This window comes from Loxodonta africana, chromosome 1 (assembly GCF_030014295.1).
Source record: "Loxodonta africana isolate mLoxAfr1 chromosome 1, mLoxAfr1.hap2, whole genome shotgun sequence".
In the NCBI taxonomy this organism is placed as follows: Eukaryota; Metazoa; Chordata; class Mammalia; order Proboscidea; family Elephantidae; genus Loxodonta; species Loxodonta africana.
The window spans coordinates 105,726,460-105,749,021 of record NC_087342.1 but is presented as its reverse complement, the minus strand read 5'-3'; the positions used below and the strand labels follow the sequence as shown (position 1 = coordinate 105,749,021).

The following is a 22,562-nucleotide window of genomic DNA, read 5'->3' as shown; positions in this document are numbered from 1 at the left end:
GTTGGGGATGATTGCAAAGTTGGAAAGGTCCGTTGGAACCACACCACAGGGGAGGGAAGAACAGAAACAGGACCTTTATATACTTCACTGTATTTAATACCCAGCACAACTCCAGGAAGTAAGCACCTTTTCAGAAGAGGCAAACTGAGAGGTCAAGAAATCTGCCCCCAAGGCCACAGGGCCTGTCAAAAAGTTTGAGTCCCTGCTTTGCCAAATGGATCATCTCTACTGCCAAGCTCCCTCCACCATTCCACTCTGCTCTGAACACCCGGAGTTTGACTACATCCTGCAGGGATTGTGGAGCCACCGAGGTTTCCGAGTAGGGGTGGATCACACTATAAGCAGTGTTCGGTAACGTTCAGGGATGCCTGCTTTGGCAAATTGATGTGCCAAGATTACCCCTGACTTCCACTATACTCCTGGACATCTGAGAAAACCCATCACTGAACAGCAACTCCTAGGCCTGAATTACAGACTGTAGAGCCTGGGGGGATCTGCAGGACAGCTATTTCAGGACGTGACAACTCAATTTCACCAAAGAAACAAGGGCCTGGGGAAAAGAACCCAGAGAGGGGGATGGGGATGGGAAGTCAGGACCACTGACTGGTTAAGCGGTTGGGGTTAAGAGCCCCAGGTGTCAAACATCAAGACCTCCCTTCCTCCTCCTTCACCATATTTATCACAACAAGGATCTCAAAGTTTGGGAAGTTACTCAGGCATTTACAGCATAATTACTCGAACTTCAGAATGGTCTAATCCACAAACCAAGCTAGCCTAGGTCCCTTACTCCGGCCTTATGAACACCGGGGTCTCACTACAACTCCAGTTAATTACACAGTTAAACAACGAGATGGAAAAATCTACTGTGATCTATTAAAAAATCTTCGCTCCCCTGAAGTCACGATGTCCAGGGGTAGGTTGAGGCCCTGGATTTCACTAGAAGACAGCAGGCGCCTCAGCTAAAATTGTTTACAGTACATGGGCAGGTTCCGTAGCAAGGCACATTTGGTGGAACTGATTTAAGGCTCTCATTAAAATGCTCCTTTGTTGAGCACAAGACATCCCCCCACCCGGGAAGAGATTCCAGACCTCCTGTCCCAAGCCCTCAGCCTGCCCTAACTTCCCCCCACAGCAGCCCCCCCTCCGCTAAACACCCGTCACCGGATTAACAGTGATTAACTTCAGAGTCATCTTCTCACGGAAGGAATTTAGGAATTTAGCATTTGTTGAACTGAGAGCCCCAACTCCATCAGAAATCTCCCCTGGCGGACTCTAGAACTCTAAACAGCAGCAGTGAAGGCAGTCATAACGGGGGACTGAACACGGGAACCCAACCGGCCAACCCTGGGGGCCCGTGAGCACAGGCTCACCCATATGGCTGGGCCCAGGATCCTGGCTGAACAAGCAACTTCCATACTTCCTCTGGAAGCAGATGTGGATTCTGCCAGGGGCAATAACCACCCCACACATCACAAGGAACACAAGGCAGCTCCAGAAATACCTTCTATAAATCCCTGGAGCTTGCTCTTACCTCTCTATTCTAGGTTACAATTACCTCTCCTTTTACAGCTGGGGGTGGGGGTGAAGTTGATTCCACCAGCACCAAACCCCTCCACAGCTGGCAGGCCAGGAAGATGCCAGAAATGACAATTCCTAGTGTACCTCCCCCACCCCAATTGCCACTTCCCAAAGGAGGGGGTAAAGTGATAAGCTAGGACTAGGTCTCCTGGGCAGAGCTGCCCAAGAGAGAGTTGCTGGGAGGACCACCACCAAAGACTTTGTGTGTTGGAGGGTTGGGGAGGGCAGGGGTGTATTTCCAATCCAGGCTGTTGGGGTGTGCAGGTAGCTTGGTGCCTTCCTGTAAGGCACTTCAGCACCTTCGCGGTGACTCTCAGGTGTAACCAAGCCCGGAAATAAAGGCTGCGTGGGTAGGGAGGTGGAGAGGGGGTTCTGTCTGCCCTAGAGATGTGGGCCACACCCTCTTCAAAATGCCGAGGCCCTCTAAGAAAAGATAGAATGAACTCTTCTTGCCTTTCTGTCCTTAGAAAGAGATTTTCTTCCCTCCAGGAGTACAGACAGGATAGAAATCCAGGAACTGAGCAGAACAAACCCCGTCCGCACCTTTGCAGGCCGGCCATGCCCGATTTTGGCAGCGGCCTTCACACATTAGTCACCACGACAGCCTAGGACTCCCCGCTCCCCGAATTCAACCCCGGCATTTTTATTTTTTTTTAGGGAGTGGGCTCAGGACTCAGGCCCCGGAGCTAGAGGAGGTGGAATGGTCCGCCCTCACCGATAGGGCCATCTGGGGTCCCAGCTTTGCCCAGTAACTTGCAGGAAGGAAACCGGGAGCGTCGGGTCGGGCGTAGGTAACAAAGATCCGCGCTTTGCGCGCTTCAGGTCGGTCCCGCATCGGGTTCCGGCCTGGCCTCCTTCACCTGGGCTGAGCCTGGTGGTGGGGAAACTCCGTCTACCCCACCACCAACCACCCGACTGCACCCCCAAGGCGGGTAGTCCTATCTCCCCCGAAAAGAAACTCCCCATCTGGGCCTGGTGCCGGTAACTCCGGCAAATCTCTAGCAAACTCTCTGGTCAGGCCAGGAAAACTCTGTGGAGGCTGGAAACGCGTCTCCGCCGCCGCGGGTGCAGAGGGGCTTCGATCGAGTCCGCTGGGGCTTAGCCTGACTCCCGGCCCCCGGGCTTCCTGCGCCCCTTGCACCACGGACGAGCCTCTCCACCACTCCAGGGTTTCTTCTCCTGCCCTGGACGCCCAAACCCATCTTCCCGGCCGCCTCCTTTTGCCTGCGGGGCTCCAGCGCTTCCCGAGCCCCTCTCCCCAAGCTTGCCCGAACTCACCGCCCAGTAGTGGCAGCAGCAAGACGCTGAGCAGAGGCAGCCGGCGGGGGCTGCCCCGGATTCCCCGAGCAGCTCCCATCGCGGCGGACTCAGGGACAGTGGCCGAGGGCGCACAGCGTGCGCGTGGACTGCGCTCCGCGGCCGGCCCAAGAGCCTGAGCGCACCGGAGCGCTGGCGCCGCTGCAGCAACAGCAGCCGGATCCCGAGCCGGAGCCGTCCGGTGCCGGAGCCGGAGCCGGAGCCGGACCCGGAGCCAGAGCCGCGCGTGCCCGCTACCTCCGAGTCCTCGCGCGCCGCCGCCACGGCAAAGCCCCGCCCAGCGACGCCCCCTCCCCGCCAGCCTCCGCGCGGCGCCCCGCCCCCCGACGCCCCCTCCTCGCCGTGGAGAGGGCGGAGCTCGCTGTTGGGGGGAGGGACCAGAGAGGGATGGGGAACAGAGGAGGGGGCCCCAGAAGTGCAGGGGACTTAAGCGATGTAGGGGGTCGTATGCTGCGCCCACTGCCTGTAGTCTGTAGGGGACCCAGGAAAACCAAAGTGACTTTTGTGATTCCATGGCCCCTGGGGAGGATGGTCAGTGCTGGTTCTGGGCCTTTCTGGGGGTTCCACCAAGGGGGAGGAGAGGAGGGAAAGGGTGGGCTCTGCCTCACTCCTCATTAAGGAGAGAGGGTGACCTGGAACAGCAGGGAGTCCTGTGTGTCCCAAAGCAGGGTAACCTGGAGATACTGTGGAGCTCCAGGACAGTTGCAGACTGGAGAAGGGGGAGGGGAGTGCGTGGCTGGGCTCTGATTTGGCTCTGGACCAATCTGAACCCAAAGGTAGAAAAAGACTGGCCTCTGAACACAGGCTGAAGGCAGTTAAGCTGACAGATGCATCCCAAGTCCATCTCCAGGCAGTCTGGGGCTGTGTCAGGGCACGGCCAAGTCTCCAGCTGTGGGAAGGCCCAGCACAGCCCTTGTTCTGTGCGCCCCCCACCCCCAGCGCCACCACCCCCACATTCTTTCTTTGTTGTGAAAGCAGCAAGGGGTGTAGGAGGCGGGTCAAGAGGAGTCAAGCTTTAGAAGATGGGCCCCAGCTGCTGCTCAGGCCTCCGGGATATGCTGAGAGGGGATGGATAGTGCTTCTTCCCCTGCTCTGGCTCTGGAGGGCCCCCCAGGCCTGCAGAGACCTCCCTTCCCCCAAGCAACCGGGAGGAGGAGGGGCAGCCACATATCCTAGAGCAGTGGCGCCAGGACTCCAGGGTCCTGCCACATGGACACCACATGTCCCCAGCAACCCAGTCCATAGCACCTTCTCTTTGGGTTGTAGGCCTCCTCCCCCATCCCCCAGATGCCTTCCTGCAGGCCTTGCTGGAGAAGATACAAATGGGGGAAGGAAGAGAGGAGAGATCCAAGAATCAACACTCCTCCTGTTGCCCTATCCATCATTGCCCCTCACCCTTCTGTGAAGGTGTCTTAGCTATCTAGTGCTGCTATAACAGAAATACCACAAGTGGATGGCTTTAACAAACAGAAATTTATTTTCTCACAGTTTAGGAGGCTAGAAGTCTGAATTCAAGGCGCTGGCTCTAAGGGAAGGCTTTCTCTCTCTGTCAGCTCTGGAGGAAGGTCCTTGTTTCTTCTGAGCTTCTGCTCCTGGACAGTCTTCATGTGGCTTGGCATCTCTCTTCCCAGTCTCTGCTTCTCTCATTTGCTTGTTTAGTCTCTTTTATATCTCAAGAGATTGACTCAAAACACAACATATACTAATTCTCTCTCATTAACATAACAAAGACAACCCATTCCCAAATGGGATTATAACCACAGGCATAGAGGTAAGGATTTACAATATAATTTGGGGGGACACAATTCTATCCATAACTGAAGGGCCCCAACACTATCTCTCCTTTCTGCTCTCTTCAATCAGGATTCAAGTGGCAATCAGCAATCAAGTATTTACCTGATTCTTTTATTTAAGAAAAGTGAAATACATGGACCTGAAGTGAGGCAGCAGAGGGGAACAAGAGAGGCCAGGGCAAGGTGGCTTGGCTGGCCAGCCCCCAAATCCTGTGATAGAGAAGCCAGCAGCAGGTGGCATCTCTGAGGTCCATAACTGCTTCTTACCCACTTTATGGGCCTCAGAGTTAGCTACTCTAGAGAACCATAGGGTGGGGAGAGGGCATCCTGAGGGTCCTTCCTGAGGGGGATTCCTGAGGAGGGAGCAGAGACCCTAAGGGCAGAAGCAATCCCCGATTAAACCGCTCCCCCTCACTGTCCCACCTTGGAGTGAGGAAGAGCCAGGAGCAATGGGGAATGCTGTGAGGGCTGTAAGGGGACACAGCAGCAGACCTAGGGGGGTTGGTTGAATGTCAACTGCTTGACGAGAGGTCCATGGTACTGGCACTGAGGCCCCGAGAGCCCTGAAACAGACAATAAATACCCCATCAGCCCAAAGACCTCAACCTCCAAAGACTGTGTCTTCCAGAGGCTCCAGCCATCTCATGGCTATAACATATCTCTGGACCTAGAATGGAGCCTATAACCTTAGACCCAAGCTCTGGAGCTTAGTTTAGCTTCTGCTAGGATTTTCCAGGAGACCACGATCTGGTGGAGAAAATACCTGGAACAGCCACATGAACACTGGGATATACTTTGCATGTGCTGAAACAAGTAATCATTTTCCACTAAAACGTCATTAGGATTTTCTCCAATTAAGATTATTGAATTTTTTTTCTTTTTCCCTTCACATCTACTAGTAAGTTCCCAAGAGGAAGAGTATGATGGTAGCAGAAGGACAGCAATTAGTACCTTCAAATTCAAATCATTCTTGAATTATTCATAATCCCAAAGTACTAGTTTAGAGAACAGAAGTTCCTATTCTCCTTCTGATTAACTTATTTGCTACTAATTCCAACCCAGAACTGTCCCTTGGTGGTCACCACGCCCAGGAAGTTGTCTGCCTGATTCCTTAACTACTTCAGCTCCCTGGCTAGAGTCTTCATCTCAGGTGGCTCTCCCCTCTAACCTAACCCCCACTGGCCTTGCTGGCTGGCTGTCTTTTCTTTCTCACCACCAATATGCTCACGAGCACGGCTCTCACCTGGAGGGGTGCTGCATTGGGCTGGTTCAGATAGTTTAAGGAGGCTGCCCGCTTCATGTTGCTGCTGCAATGGAAGAAGAAATCATTGAGGCCTCCTCTCTTCTTGGGTGGCCCTAAAGCTTCAAGCCTCTTTGGCATTGCCATTGCCCTTGAGGCCTTGATCCCAAATTGCTGCCTCCCTACATCCCACCACCCGCCCCCCCCCCCCGCCACACACACACTTCATCAGTAACCAGCATCTCCTCAGGCACCATCATTCCCCCCGCCACACACACACTTCATCAGTAACCAGCATCTCCTCAGGCACCATCATTCCCCCTTAGGGACGCCCATTCTGACCAAACTGTCTCTCCATGGCCATCCCCTTGACCTCCTCTATGTTTCTTTCTAAGGTGCTTCTCCTCTAGAAATCAGGAACCAAGAGAAGCTGGAAGCAAGGGTTTACCTGCCTGCTTTGCCATATCACAACCTCACTGTGTACCTGGAAGGCCGAGGCTCGCTCCCCTGGAGCTTCCTCACCAGGAGCTCGCTGCTTCGACGAAGCACATCCCGGATCTTACCCAGCGAGCCACTCCTCTGCAGGGTCCCACTTCCATCCTGGTTGGGAGGGGTAGGATGGGGAACAGAAGCAAAGGAGACTCCATGCAGACTAGCTTCTGAGTTTACTTCTGCCATTTATTCTGTGTACCCTCCCCCACAAGGCCCAGTGATTGAAAACAAGAGCCCTGTCAAAAGCTCACTCCCAGACATACCCCTGATAGGAGTGGGGCTAAGTGGATTAGAATGGGACAACATGCCCTTGAATCCTACATGGGCCTGGAGAAGAGCAGGCTCAGAGCCTCTCACCATCGCCAGCAAGAGTGGGCAGGAGAGCAAGTGTTTATTAACTTATTTATTAATAACCAAAGTTAATTAGTGGTTACCAGGGGCAAGTAGGAAAGAGGAGGAAAAGAGGACTCATTGCTTAGGGGATACTGTGCTTCTGTTAAGCATGACGGAAAAATCTGGAAACAAATAATGGTGATCGTTGAACAACATGATGAACGTAATTAATATATTTGTAAAAAAATGTTAAAATGTCAAATGTTTTATTACATATGTATTTACCACACACACACACAAACAGCGGGCAGGAGAGGTCAAAGGGCAATGATCAGACTTACCCCTGACCACTCCACAGCCACAGACACATCTTCACCTCCTTCGAATTTCACACTGCCCCCTGGGCTCTCCTGGAAGGTCCTTCCACCATCACCTTCCCCAAGCAGCTCCGCCACCTTGGTCTGGCTGATGGGGTCAGTGCCCTGGCAGGAAAAAGAAGTTGAGACTTTCCACTCCTTAACTCCTCAGGATGGGGCTTTCCAACTTTTTTTGACCATCAGGCACCTCAAAGAAAACATTTTACCTTGGGATTCTCAGTACACATATAATAGAACAGTACTCGCCTTTACTATCTGTAATGCATTCCTACACATATATTTTTAGCCATGACCCGCACTGAATTGATTTCAGATCTGCAATTGAGAAACTCTGACTTAGCGGTCCCCTCACCCACACCACGCATGCCCCTCCTGAGTAGATTCTTCATAGGCCAGCTTGTGAAAAGGCAGGGCTTTAATATTCCCATCCAGTGAAGTGAAGCTTGAACCTGCAGTTCTGACCACAAAGGGCAAACGGAGGGTAAGATCATGCTTAAAAACAACCATTAGGCTCCCTCCTACTCTCCTCATCAGCCTCTCCTCTTGTTCTTGGGAGACTTACATGGAGACTCAGTGGTCCCCCATTCCCCAGGACCCTTCTTTCCCCAACCTCCTTCTCCATGTCTCCGACCTGTTTCCGGGAACGGAGGGCACATTCCTCCAGGGTCTCAGCTGCCTCCAGCTTTCCCTGGCGCCTGTACAGAGCTCCTAGGTTCCTCAGAGTAGTGTTCACTGTGGGGCTGTGGGGAGAGAGACCAAGGAAGGAAGAAAGAACGCATTCAGGAAGGGAAACAGTAGAAAAAGGGCATAGAGCTAAGGCTGAGGGAAGGACAAAGGGAAGAAGGGAAAAGGTCCAGGAGGCTGGGACCAAGGATTGGATGGAGTGCACCAAGCATCAGAGGCCAAGCTGGCTTCTTACTGGCAGCTTACCTGCTCACTTTGCAGGCCTTGTACCAGCCTCCATACTCAGCATAGGGTGTACTGCCATCACGGTGCTGGCTCTGCAGGAGGACAGGGGCCAGTGAGCCAGAGATCAGAGTACCGAGGTACTGGTGCACAAGCTGGCATGGGACTAGGATGTAAGCTGGGCTGGGGAAAGCACCATGCGACTGGGACTGGTGCTCAGGTGGGAAGTGAAGAGCTGGCTTAGTGCAAGGAGTATGACAGAGGCCCTGGCAGCCTTGGGCTCCCAGGCTGGGCCCCCCCACTCACTTTGCTCATTTCCTCCCGCTCCTCTGCATGCATCCAGATGGGCTTGTGGTCATCTGGGGGTGATACATGGGGTGGAGTGGGCAGGTTAGAGAATACAATCTGGACAGTATGGGGGAGCCAGGGCCCAGGGGCCAAGAGGGCTAGACTAAAGGGGTCTGGCTCCCCCTGGGAACCACCCACCTTTGGCCTATAGTTCTTCTCCTCCCTGCAGCCCCTCCCCCAGGCCCTCACCGCTCACCATCAACAGACCCAAACTCCTGCACATGGGCACGGGTCAAGATCTCTTTGTATAGTGTCTCGGCCTCAGCATATTTGCCCTGTTTCAGGTAACAGGAAGCCTGGAAGGCAGGAAAGCAAAAACACAAGAGCCAGAGATGGTCTTAGCCAGGGTTTTAGCCAGGCTCCGGAGTTCCTACTTCTTCGCCTCTTTACGACTTTCCCAGAGATCCTCCTCACACCTCCTTTTATAGCTGCAGGGTTAGGGTATACCCTCCCCACTCCCAGGAGGCTATGGAACTTCTGTCTTCCCAGTGGTATGAAGCAGACCGCTCAGCCTTGAAGGCAGGCCCAGAGACAGGCACAAAGGAGAAGAGGCTTCCGATTCCCGGATCTAGCTGGTCTTTCCCTTCCCTACCTTCTGCCCACTTTGCCCCTTTCTCCCTTACCAGGTTGTTCTTGGTCCGGGCAACATTAGGGTTGTCTGGCCCCAGCTGCCCCTCATAGATGGCCAGAGCCCGCTGGTAATAGCGCTCAACAGCCTCATACTTGCCCTGGTTCTGGCACAACAACGCCAAGTTGTTCAGCTGCTTTGCTACATCTGGGTGGTCAGTGCCCAGAACCTGGTTGGAGAACAGAGGAGCCAAGAAATGATTGTTCATGAGTGGGTGTGTGTGTGCACGCGGGGGGGGGGGGGTGCAGAAGGAAGGGAATGATGGAAGGGAGAACAAGGCAAAGATGGGAGTGTAAAAAAAAGTAAGGGAGAAGGGTAGACCAAAAGGAGAGATAGTGCAGAAGGAGTCACAGCAACAAGCGAAGAACGGAGAGAGAGTGTGGGCACCTTTTCACGAATCTCCAGTGCCCGTTGGCACAGCGGCTCCGCCTCCTTGTATTTTCCCCTTTTGCCATAGAGCACAGCCAGATTGTTGAGTGTGGCAGCCACCTACAATGACAGACTCATCCTCATGTTTGTAAAGGACCTACAAGAATCTGACCCCTAGGAGGGCCCCATACTGTACAACTCCAAGGCTGGGGAAAGAAAATTACTGAACAGGATGAGTCTGAGGTTCTCTAGGCATCCCTGGGTGGTGCAAACAGTTAACACAATCAGCTGCTAACCAAAAGACTGAAAGTTCAAGTCTACCAAGAGGCCCCTCGGGAAAAGGCCTGGCAATCTACCTCCAAAAGAATCAGCCACTGAAAACCCCAAGGAACACAGTTCTATTCTGACATACATGGGGTCGCCATGAGTCAGAACAGACCTGACTGGCAACTGGTTGTTTGCTGTAGGTTGCAGCTCTGTACAGGAGTAGTCTAGGAGCCCTGGTGGTGCAGTGGTTAAAGCACTCAGCTGCTAAACAAAAGGTTCGAACCCACCACTCCACGGGAGAAAAATGTGGCAGCCTGCATCCATAAAGATTTACAACCTTGGACATAACAGAGAATCCCCAATGGAGCAGAACAGTGGGATGCAGACCTCAAATTCTCTTAAAAAGACTAGACTTAACGGTCTGACTGAGACTGGAGGGACCCTGGAGGTCATGGTCCCCGGCCTTCTATTAGCCCAAGACTGGAACCATTCCCAAAGTCAACTCTTCAAACAGGGATTGGACTGGACTATAAGACAGAAAATGATACCGGTGAGGAGTGAGCTTCCTGGATCAAGTAGACACATGAGACTATGTTGGCAGCTCCTGTCTGGTGGTGAGATGAGAAGGCAGAGGGGGACAGGAGCTGGCTGAATGGTCACGGGGAATACAGGGTGGAGAGGAGGAGTGTGCTGTCTCATTAGGGGGAGAGCAGCTTGGAGTACATAGCAAGGTGTGCACAAGTTTTTGTATAAGAGACTGCCTTGATTTGCAAACTTTCACTTAAAGCACAATTAAAAAAAAAAAAGCACAACCTTGTAAACCCTATAGGGCAGTTCTACTCTGTCCTATAGGGTCACTATGAGTTGGAATCGATGACTGCAGTGGTTTTTTTTTTTCAAACAGGGGTTGTATTGCTCCTTAAGAGGATTTTCAGAAATTCCTGGGTTCGTGTTTTGTTTGCATAAAGGCTGGAGCACTCTTACCTCGGTAGAGGCAAGAACCTACAGATGTTTTGCATGTGTAAGACAGCTCTGCCAACTTTTGAATGTCCTGCCAGACATTCAAACACTGAAATGTCTGCTTTGACATCTGGTCGGCTATCAAGATGGGAGCTATGTTTTCTGTGATACATCATCCCTGCCTATCACACGTGGTAACATAAGGAATTATTTTCACACTGTCAGCTCATTTTCAAAAATGTCCTATTTCTCATTTTCTTCACTTTGACAATCTATAATTTGTTTTGGCATGCTATCCCTACTTAAGATTATTTCTTTCTCTTATATACAAATACATCGTCTGTAATTATTTCTTCTAACTGGCTTTTAATCTAGTACAGGTAGTCCCCAACTTATGATGGGGTTCTGCTTCCGATGACTCCGTTGTAAGTCAGTTCCGACCTAAGTCGAATACCTTGATTTTTTTTAAGTTTGCATTATTATTACCTTTTATTTTCAGTTCCTTTATAAATTCAATCTTTGTCTTTCGGGGTTGAAAACACTGCATTGTATACAGTGCATACTACTAATAAGATATACAAAAAAAAACAAAGCACAGATGGTCGTAAGTGTAGTTCATCGTAACTAGAATACGTCCTAAGTTGGGGACTACCTGCATTCCCCCATACTTCTGCTCTTTCATTTTACTAGTATTTCTTACAGGGAATGACTTCTGCTTGCTCTTCTCCTAAATCCAAATATACTCATTGTATATAAGCATCTGACTATGTTTTTACATCTTCTAACATAGTGGTACTCAGTATTATTTTCCAATAAATTACTTCCCTTGTTTTTCTTTTATATTAACTATGGTATCTTATTGGCTTTTGGGGAAATTATATGCGTAGGCAGGTTACATTACCTATGGATTGAATTTCAGAAAAACATTCATTATAAAAAGGAATCATTGGGTCTCAGAGAGTAGAGAACCACTAGGATCAGTGGACAGTGGCTGGAAGAAAGGAGTCCCCATGCCTTCTTCTCTGAGCACCCCTAGCGAGTGGGCTGAGGGCAGCAATGACAACCTGAGAGAGACCCAGAGAGTGCAGGGGTTCGGGGAGAGAGGGAGGGAATACTGACAGCAGGATGGTCCCGGCCCAGGGTGCTCTCTCGGATGCTGAGGGCATCATTCAGTAGATGGGCAGCTTCCTTATACTTATTCTGGTCCCTGGAAGAGTACAAGAATAACAGGGGTTACTCAAAACTCTGCCCCCAAGTCATCTCCCTCCCTTTGTGAGAGCTGAGATACATTTGGGGATTGGGGACTCCCAAGAAGAGACGGGAAGCCTGGTGTGGGCAGTCAGAAGGGTTCACCAATATACCCCATACCTGGATGCAGAGCGCTACCATCCCAAGAGGAGACCACAAGTTACAAGAAGCAAGAGACAGAAACAAAGGAGAAAGATACCCTCCTAGAAGGAGAGACTAGGAAGCAAGGAGCATAAAAGTTCTGGTATGGGAGAAAGTGCTCTAGTCGGGTAGAGAGGAGAGATAGCCTGTACAAAGGAGGCATGGAGACTAAAGAAGAGTCAAGGTGGGAATCTGGAGGAAGATTTCATGGTGACAGAGGATGGCAGTACTCACCGATACACTAAGGCGAGAATGTTGAGCATGGTGGCGACATCAGGGTGACCGCGGCCGGATGTGCGCTCCAGGTCCTCTAGTGCCTGCTTGCAGAGTGGCACAGCCACCTCATAGCGACCCTGGGCTGCGTACTGGATCACTAGGTTGTGAAGCGTCCGCAACCTTGCTGGGATTTCATATCCGCCTGGCTGGGTGCCCTGGCCACGGGACACTGAGCCATCCCAGAAAATGTATAGAAGACTTCTTCAGAGGCCTCTTCTTCCTTGCTGCCTGCCCTTCCCAACCCCATTCCATGCCCTATTCCCAGGCCCATGCCCACCCCCGACCAGGCCTCTCACTCAAGACCTGCCTCAATTGCTATACTTTTGCTCACTCCTTTACACAATCCCATATGTTCACCCAGTCATTCATTCATTCAATAAACACGAGTTAGGGGCTGTGCCAGGAATACAAAGGTGGCAAAGACTTGGTCCTTTGCCTTGAGGCAATCGTGCTCTTCCCACTTCCACTTCGGGGCCATTCTCCCGCTAGACTGTGAACATCGTAACAGCAAGACCTGTGTCTTTTTCATCTTGGTATCCCTAGTGCCTAGCACAGTGCCTGGCATGAATTAAGTTTTTTGATGAATAAAGGGGAGGCTGAGGAAATATAAGTTCTAGCCCAGGTCCCTGCCCCATCTTCAGAGGAAGTGGAGAACCTATTTCTGGATGGTAAGCATGCTGTGTACAGGCTGGGCTACAGCTGGGACCAGCCTCTTGCTACCCCTCATCACATTCCAACTCCAGAGGCAGACTCACAGCCATTACTGGGGTCTTCTTCCTCCTCGTTGGGGAAGAGATCATCCAGGGAATCCTTAGTGGCATCGCCCTCTTTCTCTTCCTGGAAGAGAAGCAGCAGCATGTCAGGGCTAAGACATCACCAATAGCCTCTTCAAGGAACCCTCTAAGCAGTGAAAGTACTGACAGATGGGGCCTAGGAGAAGACCCTCGTTTATGCCCCTGCCCCTGGGAAAGCCAGCATCCAGCCCCACCAAACTCAGGCCTCTCTTGTTTGTTAAAACCAGAGATGCTCAGTCCAAAATCTCTTAACTCTCCCTTCCTTCATATCCAGAAAATTTCCTCCCACTCACCTTCATGCTCCAGCCTCCCCTCCTCCTCAGCTCTTGTAATTACAGCTGATTATCCCTGTGCTGATCCCTGTGTGTTCACACTGATTATACGTCTGTCCTGTCTCTCCCGAGGGCAGGGAGTGTGTCTGAGCTTACGGACGTGTACCCTAGGGGAATCTAGCTCAGCCCTGGGACCATCTTTGCCACCTCTGGACTTAGTGCCCAAGCTTCACTGTCTAACCTCCGTCCCACACTGGGAAATATGCTTTTTCTCACCAGGAATTGCAGCTTCGTATAAACATCTCCAGCCCCTCTGGCCAGCTTCACCAGTCTGTGTCCTATGCAAATCATTGACTCACTTTCCTTGGGACACACCAGCTCTCTAGTCCTGCAGCCTTATCTGCGACATCCTAGCCTAGAGAGCTCCTCCCTCTCCTTCCAAAAACTAAACCAGTTGCTGATGAGTGGATTCTAATTCATGGCAACTTCATGTGTGTCAGGGTAGAACTGTACCCACAGGGTTTTAACAGCTGATTTTTCCAAAGTAGATCACCAGGTCTTTCTTCCATTCACACTACCCAGGGACACTCTGTTCCCCTTACTACAAATTAAAATACACTCCAGCTCTGAACTCATTCAAGTAGAAAATCCAGCCCAAATCCTATCCATCCCTGTGCCCTGCCTCCTCTGTGATTCCTCAGACCTGAGCACACTGGAACCTATCTCCCTGGAATTCCTGCCACACTGACCGGATCATTCATCCAGCACAGAGCACTTGCCAGTTTGAATTGTCACATATGTGATCTCACATGTAAGCCTTGCCCCTACACCTACATTATAACACTATAAGCTCAGGAAGGCAGAAACTCTCTTTTATAGACCCTTATGTCTCCCCTACATACACCTTCTCACATTGCACACGGCACAGAGGTACGTAAATGCCTGCTGAGCGAAGGTTGAATTTTCCATGTTTCGAGAACAAACTTTCTTGCTCATCTAGGCTATGCCTGCTCTCATTGTAGCACTTAGGATTCTGGGCTGGAATCATTCAGGTACTTCTCCGTGTCTAGCCCTCCTGGCCAGCTTCACCGGTCTGTGTCTTACACACATCATCTCTTCACTTTCAGTGTGTCTGCCATTTAAAATGTTGGTTGAATGAGCAAACACTGTTTCCCTCTTGCTGTCACCTGGAGTTGTCAGGCTTGAAAAAAGAATTCTGCCAGATGGGGGCAGGTCAGGCAGAACTGTTGAGCCCATGGATGAGAGGTTAATTGCCCCATTTGTGGTGACACCTGCCCTCAACCAACCTTGCTACTCACCGTGCTGTGCCCATCCTCATCATACTGCCGCAGCTGCCCCAGGAACTCCAGGTGCTTCTTCTCCTCCTCCAGCTGAGCCACAGCCTGTTCACTGCGCTGCAGCCGCTGCTGAGTGCCTGCCAGCTCGTCCCGCAGCCACTGGTTTTCCTGGCACAGCCGCCGCACCTGAGCACGCAGCTTCTGTTTCTCCGACTCTACTGTGCTCAGGTGGTTGGCTAGAGCCAGCATCACCTAGGGGGGCACATCCTGTGAGCTCCAGACTCTGGATGGGAGCATTCAGGGATAGGTGGCAAAGACTGTTGGGAGGTGGCAAGACTGGCAGGGACACAGAGGACCCAGGGGGTGCAGACCATGCTGGGGTGGGTAGCAATGGCTCTACCTTCAGCATGTACTCTGAATCCAACTTCTCACCACCTACACTACCACCACCCTGGCCTTAGCCACCATCATTTCCCACTCAGGTTACTACAACAGCCTCCTCACTGGTCTCCATTTCTGCCCTTGATCCCCTAGAGTTAAACCAGCAGCCAGATGAATCCTTGTAAAATGTCATGTCAGACCACATCACTCCTCTGCTCAAAACATCTCAAGAGTGTCTATCTCATCCAAAGTAAAAGCATAGCCTTTATGATGGCCCACAAGTTCTGCGCGATCTGTCCCCTTCTCCTTTAACCCCATCACCTCTCAAAAATTCATTCAGCTACACTGGCTCCTCACTGGTCCTTGAACTCACCAGATTCCAGTTCAGGGCCTTTGCACATGCTGTTCTCTTTGCTTAAGACGTTCTTCCCCTAGTTATTGCACAATTCACTCCCTCACCTTTGAATTTCTGTTCAAATGTACTTTCTTAGGGAGACTTGTTTGACTACTCTATCTAAAATTAAAAAGCTCTGGTGGCACGATGTTTAAAATCTCAGTTGCTAATCACCAGCCGCTCCAAGGAAGAAAAGATATGGCAGTGTGCTCCCGTAAAGATTTACAGCCTTGGAAAACCCATGGGGTAGTTTTACTTTGTCCTGTAGTGTCCCTATGAGTCATAATTGACTCAATGGCACAGGTTTGTTTTTTTTTTTTAATCAAAATTGTGTCTTCTCTGCATACACCATAAGCCCCTATACTGCTTTATCTTTATCCTTAGCACTTAGCCCTCTGACATACTGATTCATTTGCTTATTTATTTGCATATCGTCTGTCCCCCCGCCCCACCCCCCCAGCTAGAATGTAAGCTCCAAGACAGCACAAGAGTTTTGACTGTGTTCACTGACGTAGCTTAAGTACCCAAAAGAGTGCCTGGCGCATAAAAAAAATAAATATTTACTAAATGAATGAATGAATGCATGCATCTAGGACAAAGGGATCCCATGTGGTCCCAAGTCCAATCAAGGCTCTAGTCTGACATCTGCTCCTCCATTCACCCTGGTCCATCTGGCACCACCTCCACCATCTTACCTGGGCCTCACTCAGCCCCAGCTCGATGTTTTCCATGGAACGACGCAGCTGCCTGGCCTTCTCATGCACCAACCCTTCCTCGTGGCCTCCCTGCTGCAGACACTCGATGGTGTGGGACAGACTTTGCAGCACAGCCTGGTGTTCATTGTGTAGGGCCTCCAGCCCCTGGCTCACCAACCGAGTGCTCCCCAGTATCTCCTCCTGGCTCAGCCGGTGCCCTGCAGGCTCATCCCGCTGCCCTAACACCAGGCCCGACATCCTGGCCAAGGGACCTCACCAGGGCTAGGAAGAAACAAGAAAACTCAGCTGCAGCAAGGAAAAAAAAAAAAAAAAGGCTGAGTTCTATGGTTTGAGGGTGGTGAGGATCCAAGAGAAGGAACAAGAGAGTGTATGGGTAACCCATGGCTTGGCTGGGGAGAGACAGACCAGTGGGGAGGGAGCCTACAACACTATACACAAATCTAAGAATGTGGGCAAGTGCGGAGGGAGAGAAACTGAGTTTTGGAGAAAAAAGACTAGGAAAGAACAAAAGTGCTTAAAACTACCACAGGGATTTAGGACTTAGCAATAGAGCAGAAAGGGAGGTAGAAAGAAAAAAAGGAATCAGGGGGCAAAAGACAGCACTTGCGGGAATCAGAAAAAGTGTTTAGGGAGAGTTACAAAAGGAACACAGAGCCTTGATGGCACAAAGGTTAAGCGCTGCTAACCAAAAAGAGTGGAATACTCCGAAGGCTTCACAAGAGAAAGACCTGGCGATCTGCTTCTGTAAAGATTACAGTCAAGAAAATCCTATGGGGCACTTCTACTGTCACAGATCACCATGAGTCGGAACAAACCTGACAGCACCCAGTAACAACGGGAACAACTGTTACAGTAAAAAGGAGATATGCAGAAAACAGTGCAGAGCTTTCAAAAAAGGAAAGGAATGTATTTCAAAGTTAAGTCAGGGAAGAGAGGGAAAAGAACAAAGTAGGAGCCTTCATCACAGGACCCACGTGAGAGGGCCCCAGAAGGGTCAAGGTCTTCAGGCTTAGTTATCCACAGAGCTAAACCCAGCATCTCTAAAGCGAGTCAGTCTTGCATCTTTCCCCACTAGTCTTCAACCCATACTTCTCATCCCCAGGGTCTCAGGCTGGCTTCCCACTTCCTCAAAAGGGTCTTGTTTCTCACCTTTGAAATCCTCTTACCTGTATACAGAGCAGAGCCCTTCCTTGGCTTCGGAGGCGGGGCTCAGGCCTGAGCCCGGAAGAAACTCTGCTCAGCAGCCAAGTATCTGCCCTGCGCAAAGTCCAGGAGTCCAGCGTTCCCACCCCCTCTCACCAACTCACAGCCACCCCGACGACCTTGGAGGCTCAGAGCCCCACCCAAGACAAATACCCTCCCTCCCCTTGCCTACAAGTTTTCAAACACAACCAATGTACGTCCCTCCGCTTTCCCCAAACCAGCGTTCCACCCCAGGCCTAGGGGACTAATTTCTCCCAAGAATGGAGTGAGGGACTTGATCAGTAGACCTAAGGCCAGGCGCGTGTCTGAGAAAGAATGAGGAGGAAGACCTGGTCACTCCCAGCCCAGTCACTTTCATGGCTTTGTTTCCCCGAGGCCAAGTTGGGGTAACTCCCTGCTCTCTGTCACGACCACCTATTAACAGGCTCTGAGAAGAGTCACCTTAGGGTGCCTCCCAAACCCCTGATGATGTAGGGAAAAATGGCAGGTCTGCTAAGCGGCTGCGGGGTCACAGGGAAACGCGGCACTGGGAATTGCTCTTCCGGGACTGGGAATGGGGTTGAGGAGTGCCCCAGGCTGTCGACCTGCCCAGAGGGCCCAAGGTGCGGGTTGGGTGAAGTGGGCAGGGGGCGGGGAGGAGGAGGTGCTAATGGACCTCAAGACTGGCGTCACGGGCGGGGACCCAGCGGCGGACTGTCCCGAGGTCAGTGAGTCAGTCGGTCGCGGGGGGGCGGGGCAGGCCGTCTGTCTTTCTGGATGCCGAGGGGCGGGGGAAGAACAGCGGAGGGCGGAGTTTTTGAGTCCGTTTCTAGTCATGTAAGGGCGGTCGGAGGGGGTTTGTTCACCTGTCCGAGAGTGCGGGAGTAAGACGTGGTGGGACCTCCGACCCTCAGCCCCAGAAGTACCCTCAAAGACTCACCAGCAGTCTCTCGGTCTGGCTGCAGCCCTTGCCAATACTGCCCCTTTAAATCCATCATGGCTGCCGCTCGAGGCAATTGTTTTGACGGCTCGCAGGGGCGGGGCCTATTCCCAATCACGCTACCTCAGAGCCGCCCGGGGATTGGCTCTGACCACGCGCCGCGAGAAAAGGAGGTGTGCTTACAGTTTGTGTGTGTCTCTTTCACGCCTCTTTCACGTCATTAGGGAGTGACGGCAGCGGGAGCAGTTAGCGTCATCCGGGTGCGCCAGGCGACCGGGCTAAAGGTAAGGGTGGTGTGCCGAGCCCCCCCGAACCTCACCTCCCCAATGGCCTTACAGGCGCTGACCCGCACTCTGGGCTCCCTAAGCCTGGCGCCCCCGGCCGTCTCCGCCGCCGCGCAGAACCTACTCCCCGCCGCCCAGGTAATTCGCCTCACAGCGAAACGAGTTTCCGTTCGGGCCGCCGGGGAGGGGAAGCAACGGATGGGCAGCAGGGGATGCGAGTCTGGTCAGGAGTCACTCTTAGCCTCAGCTTTATCCTCTGTAAGACGGTGATACTTCTTAGGGCCCCGAGTTCTCAGACGACATAGTGGAGGCGAAAGTGCTTTGCAGATCACAGGCTTCAATAATAACTAACTTACTGAGTGCCTACTATAAGCCAGGCGTACGTAATTGCAGCTTTAAATAAATGAACTCCTCTCACCTACTCTATAAAGTAGTTATTATCTTTCCCATTTTACAGTTGAGAAAACTGATAGGCAATCCAAGGTCACACACGCCAGTAGTGGAGCTAGGCAGAGTGAATTAAGAGTCTGGACTCTTAACCATTATGATATACTACCTACGAGGATGAGTTATTGCTGAGATGAGAGAATGTAGGGCCAGATACCAAGAACGGGGACCTCAGGTGAAGGTATCATGAGCTCCCTAGTGGGTGGAGGGAATGAGCTGAGTGAATATGTGCCGGGCCTCTGTAAGTCACAGGAAAGAGTAGTTGTAGGTCTTGCTCATCTGAAGTCCTTGGGCTGGTGGGAGAGTTTGGCAGATGTATATGCGAAATTCAAAACCAAACCAACCTATTCTGTGAAATCCCGGGAATACAGCAGGGAACAAGCAGAAATGATCCTTCCGTTCCATTCTTATGTGAAAACTCCCAGAAACAATGCAGATGGACAAAGGGCATTGGTGGTGGTGGTGGTGGTATGGTACCTGGACATGTGGAAGTCAGCGGCTCTGGGGAATGGAGTTGTTCAGGGAAAGAAAAGCTTCCAGGAGGAGAGTTTCTAGCCAAATTTGGAAGAAGATGCCCCAATGGGAGAACACTGCATTGAAGAAATAATTCAGAGGAGAGATTAAATGAGGGGAGGTAATCAAATAGCAGGTCAGCAAAAAAGAGGAAGACCCTCAATGAGATGGACTGATACAGTGGCTGCAATGGTGGGCTCAAGCATAGCAACGATTGCGAGGATGGCCCAGGACCTGGCAGTGTTTCGTTCTGTTGTGCATAGGGTAGCTATGAGTCAGAATTGACTCAAAGGCATCTAATAATAACAGTGCCAACACATCAACACATGTACACCTGGATAAGCATTCTGCACTGGTATGTGTGCAAACTGTGAAGGGTGGAGTTTTTGGACAGCTGATCTGGGGCACTTCCAAAAGGAAGTGAGCTACAAGCTAAAATTGGTCTGCATTTTCTCTCTTGGTCTCTGATTCTGCTCCTTCAACTAGCTTTCCAAATGAAAGAGATTTCTGTTTATCCCTAGGTGATAAGCAATGCCTTCCTCCAGTCACTCTCTGCCTCAGTGTTGCTTCCCTGCCGCCCAGTCCTTACCTTTGCGGCCCTGAATGCCAAGTTTGTGTCCTGGAAGAGTCATACCAAGTACACCATTACACCAGTGAAGATGAAGAAGTCTGGGGGCCGAGACCACACAGGTGGGAGTGAGGTCATAGGGCATTAAGCAGTAAAGGGGAAAAACAGTAGAACCCCAGCCCTGTATATCTACACTTTGTGAGACAGAGGAATGTAATTAAAAAGCATTTACTGGGCTCCTTCTGTATGTAGTATGTGTGTAGGAACCAGAGCGTGGTGTACAAAGCAATAGACAACGAGGTTTGTGCTTCTAAAGAGAATCTAGGCAACTGAAGAAAACTGGCCATACACAGGAAATGCCATGATGTTTTTCTTTACACCATTTGAAAGTTTACAGTTGAAATTTAGCACTGCTTACATGGCTTTCTCAGTAAACTACTGAATTCAGTAATTTGAAGAGTTTTTTTTGGAAGTTTTATTCAGTTTCAATATTTAGTATCTTCCCTAACACTTTACATTTTCACTTTTCTTATTTCCTTCATTATAATTACATTATTCTGTGTTTTTCCAAACTTCGTGTAGATGCTCTGCCACTTGCCTTATGCTGCTATGCTGTGAAAATTTTTATCATTTTCTACTTGTGCCCTAATGTTGGGAATCACTGCTTGTTCTCTGTGCTGGGAGTGAAGTTAGTTTGACCTTGATCACGTCCTCACACTGTCCTGACCACAGGCCACATCCGAGTGCATGGCATCGGCGGAGGCCACAAGCAGCGTTATCGAATGATAGACTTTCTGCGGTTCCGGCCCGAGCAGGAAACCAAGTCAGGACCTTTTGAGGAGAAGGTCATTGTTGTCCGCTATGATCCCTGTAGGCAAGTTTGGAATGTGGGGCGATATGGTGTGTCTGAATGACTGCTCCGTGGTTTCTCAGAAGACATGAGCCTGCCTAGATGGCCTCCTTACCTGTCCCTCACCCTGAACAGGTCAGCACACATAGCTCTGGTTGCTGGGGGCAGCCGGAAACGCTGGATCATTGCCACAGAAAACATGAAGGCTGGAGATGTAATCCTCAACTCTGACCACATAAGCCGAATGGCAGGTGAGGGATGGTTGTCAGATTCATGTGGGCAGGGGAGCTGTGAGCATCTAGTGCTGATGAAATTCTGTCTTGTAGTTGCTGCTCGGGAAGGGGATGCACGTCCTCTTGGAGCCCTGCCTGTGGGTACCCTCATTAACAACGTGGAGAGTGAGCCAGGCCGGGGGGCCCAGTATATCAGAGCTGCAGGTACGGCACAAGGAGCTGTTTGGGGCTCTACACTTTGGAAGGGTAAGGGGTACCGGAGGTTACAATTCTCTGAACCTATGGGCCTACCTGTGGTCCACTGCAAAGAGAAAGAAGGAAAAGACAAGTAAAATGGGGATGAATATATGTTTAATATGCTTATGTTTTGACCTAAATCATTGCATGCATCCAGCTTCAGCATACCTACCCCTAAAGCGCAGGGCAAGAGCAGGGTATGGGGTAGAGACCCCATGTAAATCCCCCCACCTCCTCCTCTTTTACGGAGGGGGCCAAAGCTGCTTCTTCCCCAGGGACGTGTGGTGTGCTGCTGCGGAAGGTGAATGGGACAGCCATCATCCAGCTGCCTTCTAAGAGGCAGATGCAGGTGTGTGTGGGTACAGGTGAGAGGGATTGCCAAAGAAGGAATTTTTGGAATGTCTTTCCTGGTTGGTGATAGCTCCTAGGTGTTTTATGCTACCAGGAGCTGCTTTGAGCTGGGTCTACCCTTTGCTACCACTAGGATGCCTTGACAGGCTGGCACCAGACTGGAATAGAGAAGCCCCCCCCCCCCCCCGCAAGAGTCCATGCCCTCAACATTGTCAGACTTTGTCCTCCCACCATGCGTTCTCCATTTGCTCTATCAGGTGCTGGAAACGTGCATGGCAACAGTGGGCCGAGTATCCAACGTTGACCATAACAAACGGGTCATCGGCAAGGCTGGGCGGAACCGCTGGCTGGGCAAGAGGCCTTCCAGCGGGCTGTGGCACCGCAAGGGGGGCTGGGCTGGCCGGAAGATTCGGCCCCTGCCCCCCATGAAGAGTTACGTAAAGCTGCCCTCAGCCGCTGCGCAAAGCTGATATCCCTGGGTTCTAATAAAATAGTCCTCTATTTTTGTTCCTGTTACTGGGTTTTTTTTTGGCGGCGGGTAGGGTGGTACAGACTGGACCGGAGGAAAAACGACAGGAAGGAACAAGTGTGGGAAAAGGAGAAAGGAAAAGGACAGTATGGGGTAAACAAGAGCTGCATACAACTTCCACTCTTCTCCCCCCCCCACCCCCCCGGTTAATTTCCAAACTCCCACCCCAGCTCAGCGCTTTGTCTGTAATGGAGGAGGGGAATAAATGACCTCCAGAGTCTTTCCAGTTCTGGTCTTGGGAGACGGGGAAGGTACTTCCGGCGACAGGAGAAAGGACAAAAAGGAAGAGGAAAGGGCGGC

The 22,562-nt window shown here is 51.2% G+C and overlaps 3 protein-coding genes across 6 annotated transcripts in view; 1 reads left to right on the top strand and 2 right to left on the bottom strand.

Moving 5' to 3' along the window:
* The window catches only part of PTK7 (protein tyrosine kinase 7 (inactive)), a 73,972-nt gene extending 70,918 nt beyond the window's left edge, over positions 1–3,054 (bottom strand). The window contains exon 1 of the mRNA XM_064286335.1: positions 2,857–3,054. Coding sequence (XP_064142405.1) covers positions 2,857–2,935 — 79 coding nt within the window. The 5' untranslated portion in view covers positions 2,936–3,054. The remainder of the gene's footprint in view (positions 1–2,856) is intronic.
* A 1,274-nt stretch (positions 3,055–4,328) lies between these two features.
* On the bottom strand, positions 4,329–18,337 carry KLC4 (kinesin light chain 4). Of its 3 annotated transcripts, none has more exons than XM_064286294.1 (17): positions 18,251–18,309; positions 17,295–17,385; positions 16,108–16,389; positions 14,659–14,889; positions 13,029–13,110; positions 12,232–12,442; positions 11,728–11,815; positions 9,400–9,501; positions 9,008–9,181; positions 8,581–8,680; positions 8,343–8,395; positions 8,061–8,131; positions 7,762–7,870; positions 7,095–7,235; positions 6,413–6,528; positions 5,932–5,995; positions 4,329–5,251 (listed from the first exon to the last, which is right to left on the bottom strand). In XM_064286294.1, exons 3-17 carry the CDS (start codon positions 16,363–16,365, stop codon positions 5,201–5,203), a joined length of 1,851 nt encoding a protein of 616 aa, XP_064142364.1. In that variant the 5' UTR covers positions 16,366–16,389; positions 17,295–17,385; positions 18,251–18,309; the 3' UTR covers positions 4,329–5,200. The 3 variants fall into 3 exon arrangements, with proteins under 3 accessions (XP_064142364.1, XP_064142368.1, XP_064142363.1); XM_064286298.1 differs by lacking the exon at positions 18,251–18,309 and adding an exon at positions 17,773–18,237; XM_064286293.1 differs by lacking the exon at positions 17,295–17,385 and having other exon boundaries at positions 18,251–18,337.
* Positions 18,338–18,469: 132 nt separating this feature from the next.
* Positions 18,470–22,299, top strand: MRPL2 (mitochondrial ribosomal protein L2). Of its 2 annotated transcripts, XM_064286321.1 has the most exons (7): positions 18,470–18,672; positions 20,016–20,184; positions 20,795–20,936; positions 21,048–21,163; positions 21,239–21,349; positions 21,658–21,731; positions 21,991–22,299. In XM_064286321.1, exons 1-7 carry the CDS (start codon positions 18,577–18,579, stop codon positions 22,201–22,203), a joined length of 921 nt encoding a protein of 306 aa, XP_064142391.1. In that variant the 5' UTR covers positions 18,470–18,576; the 3' UTR covers positions 22,204–22,299. The 2 variants fall into 2 exon arrangements, with proteins under 2 accessions (XP_064142391.1, XP_064142395.1); XM_064286325.1 differs by lacking the exon at positions 21,658–21,731 and having other exon boundaries at positions 21,991–22,150.
* The last annotated feature ends 263 nt before the right edge of the window (positions 22,300–22,562 follow it).